Genomic DNA, 8343 nt, shown 5'->3' on the forward strand with positions numbered 1-8343 from the left:
CCAAGGGACTAGAAGAGAATCCGTGGCCTTCCTAGCTCAAGAATTTCAACACTCTAGACAGCAGTTGAAAGATTAAGCTCTTTCCAAACCCCTTCGGTAACTGCCCGAAAACATCTCTGCTTCCCACGATGTTCTCGTTAATAAGTTTTTGTTCAGATTTTAATTAGCTAACCGGAAACACAGCTAAGCTTTCTCTTAGCACTTGCTGGAGGTCGTCCACGAACTTAACGTTCTCTGCAACCTTGGCCGTATTGTGAACGACTTTACTACTAAGATTAGATTTTGGCGCGCAGAGAAAGCAGAAAGCTACGTTGGCGAAAGCGCCTGTTGCTCGACATACCTGCGTAGCCCGTACGACGAAATAACTTCACGGGATTGGCAAAGTTTCAGTCACAGCAAATTATGCAAAAAATCTAGAAAGATTTAAGCTTAAATCTCGTTTAACGTTTAAAGCGACATATCACTGACTGCAACCATCGTGTGGTATACAAACCTCGCAAACTTTAAAACACGTTCTCTAGTGATACCTGTGAAAGTATTCAGTATAATTTCCGGTAAGATTTTCGCAGACAATCTGATCGATTTCTCTTACGTTGTGTGCCGAGACTGAAACTTTTCACCTCAAGCAAATCTCTGTCGCACAGTCCAAACAAACATAGCGAGCAACTGGGCTACAAGTATATGTCCGTGTTAAAACACACGAAAGGACTCTAAAGCACACTTCACTCTGATTGGGCAGAAAAACAAAGATTTTCTGGCACCAATCAGATGGCAGAACGACTGCGACGGTTTGGAACTAGTCTTGCAAGACAATGTCCCCAGGGGCTCTTCATGCCCTAACTTGAAATCCACTCAGCCCCTGGGTCTCCGAGGATGGGCTAAAACAAAATAGAATATAAGCATGCGAGGAAGCTCTCACTTGAGCTTGGGCATCAGGGGCAAAACCCGCTCGGATCAGTCTCCGAAACATTTGGGAAGTGGTGGAAGTCCGTGGCTAGCTCAAACACAGCAGTAACTTGACTGTCTGTATCTCTTGAGGTACATCTCCACTCTTTTACTATTTTACTGTACAATAAACAGCATCCCACGATTTTTCAATTATTTAGCGTGAAGTTCGCTATCTAGTGCTTTAACTAATGCAAATTTCAACTGCAATTAAAATACAAATGTCATTTAAGGCTGGCCTGCGGCGCTTCTTAAACAGACGGCGGCGAGTGTAAACTCAAACACTGATCGTCTGCGTGCGAATGTTCTTCAAACAAACCTACAATTATATCTGTCCTTAACTTAATATCTTTTGCATTTTACAACTTCGTCTCTTGACAATCTTCCGTAATTGTTGCTCTGTTTTCTAACGCGTAATTATATTCAACAGCTTTCGTGTCCTCTTCTTCCACAAAGACAGTTTCAGTAGTTCTCAATGTTTCGCCCAAACGGACAACACTTTTCTTGTCCACTTGTTTATGCTTCTCTGTCTTACGCTGGCAGTTTTGAAAAATATTTGAACAATTTCCTCCACAACAGCATTTCTTTAGATCTTCTCGAAAAGACTTGTTATAATAGCCAAAGATTAGGGGATTCAAAATCGAACTTGTAAACGTAATTACATCGATCATATCGTCAATAATAAGTAACTTTATGTAATATTTGAACGTTTCTATTTGGGAATCGTAGGACATTTCATCTCCTTCCCAGAAATAATCGTATTCCAAAGAAATAACTTCAAAAGCTTGAAGGCAAAGCCAAGTCAGTTTTGGACCCCAGCTGATGGTATACGCTAATACAATGATGACCATCATTTTCATGGCACGAAGCTTTGCTTCTGCTATTTTCGAATTTATAACTTTACTTCGCGCGTGCTGCCAGAGACTTTTCAAAACCTTGCCGTATGCCACTGCCATGAGAACCAAAGGGATTAAAAATGCAAACACGAGAAACATACCAGAGGAAACTTGAAAAGGCAGGCCTAACATGGGATGGCATATCTCGTATGATGACTTGTCTGTCAGATTCCAATCCAATTTACTGTACTTCATACTGTACAGGATTGGCGAGGAACAAAATGCCGCGTACAGCCACGAAATTACCATGACATTTCGGCTGTGTTTCCATGTGATGTTCCTTGCTTTAATAGGATGAACAATATGCACATAGCGATCGAAAGCCATCCCTAAAAGCAATGTGAATGTTACGGCCAATGTGGTGTAGGTGAAAAACGCGCCAAGCTTGCAAACTGCGTTGTTGCCATGTACAACAGTAGTATTTTCAATGATAATTTGCAACGGCGTGAGAACCACTCTAAAAATGATGTCTGTCAGCGTAAGATTGAAGAGGTGGAAGTTCGAAAAGTTCTTTATTAGTCTTTTCTGTCGGAGGAGAACACCACATACAGTACAGTTGGCGATGACGCCGAGAAAAGCCAAGAAAAGTCGAACTACAATTGTGGCGTTCAAAACCACATAGTACTTCTCATATTCAGCGGTGTATTCTTCCACAAAAAGCCAGTAACCGTCACCTGCACTGCCAACTTCACTATCGTTCATTGTACGCTATTTGAAAAAGGAAAAAAGTTCCCGACAAGTTACGACGCCACCAGTAACGCTGACAAGTTACGGGGCAACTCTATAGAGTTTGGACAGTTTGAATGATGATGAGGCCTTGCTTCGAGGAAAAAAATCATTCACTCGGAACAATGAACAATGAAGGACAATTTACCTCCCGTATCTCAAGTAAGTTCGTTTACATGGAAACAAAACCCTTGGGAAAAAAGTTTCATCTTCTAGAGGTTATACTTCGATTAATTCGCTTGTAGATTGTCTATAAGTGTTAATTGCAAAAAGAATCATGCGCCTGTTTAAATATATATACCAAGACATTAAAAAATTATTTATGATAGAGCCTATAAGATAAGGGCAGAGAGTTATGTTGTTTTGAATTTGCTGTTGCATAACAAATTGTAACAACTGGCAGATTCATTATCATTTCCAATTACAATCTTTCTCAATGCCTCTTTAGCAAATTCACTTATTCAGTTTGAATCAACAAAAATCAGCGAATGAAGCTTTAATTTCCAGGTGCTCTGAGTTCCTTTTGATGAATTTGTACCCTTAACAGCTGAATCTACCAAGTCCATTCACTAAAAAGCCAAGAAGCTAACAATGTCCATAAGCAGACGAATCCCAACAGGGGAAATTTGACAAATAGCGAGTACATGTCGAAACTGTGTCAACTAAAAAAATTACTATTGGAACAAAATTGCCAGTATCCTCTTGACATTGCACTTTTATTTGAAAATTACCAGCAGGAACAATTCCTTCGAAAACGCCTTTTTAATGAACACTGAAAATCGAAAAAAAAAAAGTCCAAAATGAACAATTCGATGCCAAAATCGTTTATGAAACAAACACAGCCTCACCTACAAATAATCAGTTGAGCTTAATATTAGACGATTTTTTCTGTACATTCGTCTGGATAAAATACTCCAAGGAATGCAAGAAATACAACAAGAAATACCCCTAGAATGCAAGGAATACCCCTGGAACACAAGAATCACCTCTAAAATGACAAAGAATACCCATAGGGCTGTGAGAAATACCTCTTGCTTTACGAGAAATACCCCTTGGATTAAGAGAAATACTCCTTGGATTATGAGAAATAGACCTTGGATTAAGAGAAACATCCCTTGGATTATGAGAAATAGACCTTGGATTAAGAGAAATACCCCTTGGATTAAGAGAAATACCTCTTGGATTAAGAGAAATACCCCTTGGATTAAGAGAAATACCCCTTGGATTAAGAGAAATACCCCTTGGATTATGAGAAATACCCCTTGGATTAAGAGAAATACCCCTTGGATTATGAGAAATACCCCTTGGATTAAGAGAAATACCCCTTGGATTAAGAGAAATACTCCTTGGATTAAGAGAAATACCCCTTGGATTAAGAGAAATACCCCTTGGAAAGAAGTAAGAAGTATATCCTCATTACTCTTCACACCATGAATTCCTTTACCATAGGGGTAAGACAGGAAAATCCCCTGATCGATGTGACAAATATTTTGCGATTTATTTCCTTTCATTACCTATCATGCGCTTGCTTTTTTTTGTTTTATTCGTCATCTGCGTGATGGAATTGATGGTCAGAATATTGAACCAAAACAACAAATTACGATAAATTTGACAGCTCCAGGAGTTTTACGTAATCCTTTTCTTTTCCCTTTACGCCAAGTCACCGCTTTCCTAAAGCCCCTTTATGATTCAATTATATTGGGGCCACACTCCGAGGAAATATTTCAGTGGAATTCTGAAGTCCATAACATACAAACACAGACTTTAGGTCAGCATATTAGCTCGTAAAAATTTCTGTAAAAATCTCCATGAAAATAAATGCTCCTTCTAACACGACTTCTGTATATTATTCTGTTCCCTAAACAGGAATGTCACACAATCTGCCCACTTCATCCAAACAATTCCTCGAGCAGCAACAAAAGACAAATGAAGACGTAGTGTCACGCAATCCCTGGAAGATTTCGGCGCTGGGCTTAGTGATACGCAGTGCTGTGTCGGCGTTTTCTTCTCGGAAGAACACCGCTGTGAAGTAACAACTGTCACAAACGAAACAGTGACCTGTGGGCGCAGCCAGTAACTTGGTTACGTGGGATGGCAGCTCAAGGGAATAGAGTTTTTCATCATTGAGTGACTGAACTATGAAAGGAAATAACCATGATGGCGGAAGTCTTTCAAATTAACAAGTTGTCAATCAAAAGAATTCTGTCTTAATTTACCGATTACAAACACAAAAATCGCAGAAGATCTGCAGATGCACTGGTTTGTGAGAATAACTCATAAAATTATTATGACCTGATTTTTGAATGCAGGCTTAAGAACACACTGAAATATTAGATGTTACGATGATCTAATTAAGTTAATTAAGTTGGTGTACAACAAACGCTGCACCAGTTGCGCATATTGCGATAAAAATGAAATTTTCGATCCTGAAGTGAAGGATTTGAGGAAATTTGTGAGCACTAGGCAGAAACCACAAGAATGCACTTTGTGCTGCACTGACCATACTGTACTTGTATGTATTTTAATACAGGTGACCTCTTGCAATTCCTTATTTTTTGGGTCATTCCTTTTCCACGTTTCTGGACATTTTTTTGTTCGTTAACCTACCAATTCTGATTCACTTACTAGGCAATCTTCCATGCACGAGTACTCCAAAGTTTCATATTTGTTTTTGTGCCAGAAATTGAGTTCATTTCAGTTAAGTAAAACTTTTTATCAGTTATCACAACAACCAATCAGTGCAAAGGCTGAGAAAGCAATGTGCTTTCTCAGCCTTTGCACTTTCACTTTAGCATAAACAAAGAAACTTTCTGAAGCACAGATGAAAAGCCGTCACTGTACTATTAGTTCCCTTGAAGAAAGAAACCAAAACTCACCAAGGCATAACACTGCTCTGAAACACAACTCCAGGAGAGGAGGGATTCTTCCACTGCTCCCTTGAAGAATATTCCTCACATTTAAAACTTCCTCCAATTCTGTCAAAAAAATGTATTTGCAACTTTAAAACATTTTTAGTTGAAACAGAGTCTCAAAGCTTGGAATAAAATAACTTTTAATGAATTGGTAGAGCCTTTTTACAAAGGAAAACAATTAAAACAATATCACTTTGACTTCAGTTCTCACCTTTAGAATCTGTCCTTGGCAGTCTAGCTGGCTCCTTAGAGCCACTAAATAATCAAGAGAGAATGTTACTCAAATTTATGCCCCATCTTTAAGTCTTAAGTCAAATTTGATGACAGAACTTTCAGCTTGCAGTGGTCTGCAACTACTGTTTAGTGGTCCTTTAGAGTTGAATCAGCAACAAAGGCAATTTCAAAGGAGAAAGTGATCAATCAGATTTGAGACACATACCAACCACTCAGGCCAATCATTTTTAAATCCTTCATTTTTAGTAGAGTTGCTGGCAACAGCTGAAGTTCAGTATTGTGATCCAGTATCAGGAACTCCAAAGAGGAGAGTTTATTCAAATCTGCAGAGTCACAACACAAGAATTACAAAGATCTATTCATGTATTATCCACTCAACTGAAGGGGAAAAAACTTCTTTGGAGCGCTATAAATTTCTTTTCAGTACTTGAACACAGCCAAACTTGAATTACTACAGGTATGTGGATTTAAGAACACTAAAGGTTTACCTTGAGGCAAAGTACAAAGTTTGTTTCCACTGGCATACAGTTCAGCCAGTCCCTGATGAGTCATCAATTGATGTGGAATCTTCTGAACTGCATTCCCATCAAACGACAGAATCTTGAGTGATGAACAGTTACACAATTGCCATGGTAACCATTCAAGCTTGTTGTTCATGACATTGAGATCTCTCAAATTGGTGAGATTTCCAAGCTCTATGGACACCCAAAGAATCAATGTGTTTTGTTAGTGTAATTTGTCACTTTTCCTGGACAATAAGGCAATCAGATACACCTTTATACCCCCTTTTACTACACCCGGCGTTTCACAAGCACATCTTAAAGGTAAAAAAGGTCTGCCCAGTCAGGGCTATATCTAATTATCGAAAAAAATAAAACAACAACAATTATACTGACTAAATGATACAAAAACACTAAATACCTTTGGGTAAATATGTCAACTGGTTGTTGGCAAGTTGAAGTGAAGTCAGTGATTTCAGCTGACCTATAGCTGGTGTCAGGATGTTAAGGTAGTTGAAGCCGACATTTAATTTTTCAAGCAACTGAAGTTTTCCAATCTCTACAAGCCAGAAGAGGAAATTCTCATCAGACTCCCATGCATTAATACCATCCAGTATCTTTATAGCACCCTATCAGTATCTTGGCTGGATTGCACAAATCTCTGACAAACTCATATATTTTCCTGATTATAAAGTCTGTTTACAAGCCAGGGCCTGAATCTAGGGCATGAATCCAGACCACTCCATCCAGAGTCAAGCACACTAACCTGGGGCTGATCCAGGATTTATTTAATGGGGGTTCGGAGAAATGTCCGAGGGCATGCTACCCCGGGAGATTTTGAAAATAAGGTCTTCGGAAAAATGATTTCCAGCATTTTGAGGGACAGTTTAGGGGGTTCGACCAAACCACCCCTGGATCCACCACAGCTAATTACCATGAAGCTATCCCATCTCTTCCTGATAATAGCCCAATAAAAATTGGAAAACTAAAGTGAAGGTAAAGTTAAGTCTCTATGAGAGACTGACTTTGGAATGATGTCCAGAAGTTATGCTAGCAGGGTAGTGCAACATGAGGTTTCCTTGCATGGCCAACTGGTATTTTTCAAAAAGATTTCTACTAAAAAATTATAACAATTAAGAAAAAAAATTGGTAAATTTTACATATTATACAATTATGAAAAGGTTGACAATAATTTTTTACCATCTGGAAGGTGATGTAGGTAATTAGAATATAAATATCTGCAAAATAATAGAAAAAAAAACACAAATCCGATAAATTCAATACCACCTTAAAATTAGTCTGCTGCTTTGAAAACCACTTCTTGACACTGCAAGCATATTAATTTTCTAGCCTTTGGTTTAAATCTGTGCCAAAGTCATTTTGGAAAGGGCCATAATCACAACAGAGAAGTTTATATAGTGTTCCACAGTACACCCACCCACATAGTTAATCCACAGACCTTAGGTCAGAGACCCAGCCAAGGTGATCTGAGTCAAAGTTAGCAAACTCAGGGAAAGTGGGTAATGTTACGAGGCAAAGGAAAACTTTTACTTAAATAAGAGTATTTGTTCATTTATTTATTTATGTTTGTCTCATTGAGTTTACTCACAGCTCTACCAGATTTTCAAGCTTCCAGATATCTGCTGGCTAAAATGTAAACAGCAAACGGTTACTGGGATAAATTCATAAGGAAATGTGTTGTTTTTACGAATGTTTTAGGAAGCCTATTCAAGTTTTCTTACCAACTTGGTCAGAACATTTCGTTTGAGGTAAAGTTTCTTTACCCTGGACAAGGTTAGAAGTTCCTCAGGCAATTCGCTAAGCTTACGATAATTCAAATAGAGGTTGGTATGTCCTTTAGACTGAGCTTCCAAAATTTCCTCATTTACAGACTCGCACATTAAAACATCCTAGCCAAAAATGATGGAAACGTGTCAGTGGAAACGTGTCAGTAAGCCACTATGCGAGTTCCCAGAGAAGAAATTTAGAGCTTTTCCTCTAATGCAGATTCTGCCGTCACGATAGTCCGTATTTGCGGGCTCAGTTAAGATCAATTAGATCCATAAAGATTGATATGGCGGGCTCAGAAACATCGTCGCCAAATAATCTCAAGTGTTGAAGTAAACCAAA

General features: G+C 38.6%; 2 protein-coding genes and 1 long non-coding RNA gene across 4 annotated transcripts; 1 reads left to right on the forward strand and 2 right to left on the reverse strand.

Moving 5' to 3' along the window:
- Positions 1–900: 900 nt before the first annotated feature.
- On the forward strand, positions 901–5677 carry LOC148731978 (uncharacterized). Its single transcript, XR_016000815.1, has 2 exons — positions 901–1038; positions 4434–5677. It is a non-coding gene; the product is annotated as an uncharacterized LOC148731978 (long non-coding RNA).
- Positions 1030–5542, reverse strand: LOC111331694 (galanin receptor 2a). Its single transcript, XM_022937232.2, has 2 exons — positions 5444–5542; positions 1030–2549 (listed from the first exon to the last, which is right to left on the reverse strand). Exon 2 carries the CDS (start codon positions 2541–2543, stop codon positions 1305–1307), a length of 1239 nt encoding a protein of 412 aa, XP_022792967.2. The 5' UTR covers positions 2544–2549; positions 5444–5542; the 3' UTR covers positions 1030–1304.
- Positions 3265–8245, reverse strand: LOC111332591 (uncharacterized). Of its 2 annotated transcripts, none has more exons than XM_088759083.1 (9): positions 7956–8245; positions 7823–7860; positions 7414–7451; positions 6635–6772; positions 6202–6408; positions 5919–6036; positions 5691–5734; positions 5444–5542; positions 3265–4625 (listed from the first exon to the last, which is right to left on the reverse strand). In XM_088759083.1, exons 1-9 carry the CDS (start codon positions 8112–8114, stop codon positions 4426–4428), a joined length of 1041 nt encoding a protein of 346 aa, XP_088615209.1. In that variant the 5' UTR covers positions 8115–8245; the 3' UTR covers positions 3265–4425. The 2 variants fall into 2 exon arrangements, with proteins under 2 accessions (XP_088615209.1, XP_022794070.2); XM_022938335.2 differs by having other exon boundaries at positions 3265–4703.
- Between the last annotated feature and the right edge of the window lie 98 nt (positions 8246–8343).

Source organism: Stylophora pistillata, chromosome 4 (genome assembly GCF_964205215.1).
Source record: "Stylophora pistillata chromosome 4, jaStyPist1.2, whole genome shotgun sequence".
Lineage (NCBI taxonomy): Eukaryota > Metazoa > Cnidaria > Anthozoa > Scleractinia > Pocilloporidae > Stylophora > Stylophora pistillata.

Coding starts and splice junctions, on each gene's coding strand:
- LOC111331694 (XM_022937232.2), bottom strand. CDS start 2,543: ATGAACGATAGTGAAGTTGGCAGTGCAGGTGACGGTTACTGGCTTTTT.
- LOC111332591 (XM_022938335.2), bottom strand. CDS start 8,114: ATGTGCGAGTCTGTAAATGAGGAAATTTTGGAAGCTCAGTCTAAAGGA. Junction 6,409..6,634: donor GTTGACATATTTACCCAAAG/GTATTTAGTGTT, acceptor GGGTGTCCATAG/AGCTTGGAAATCTCACCAAT. Junction 6,037..6,201: donor ACTTTGTACTTTGCCTCAAG/GTAAACCTTTAG, acceptor GTGACTCTGCAG/ATTTGAATAAACTCTCCTCT.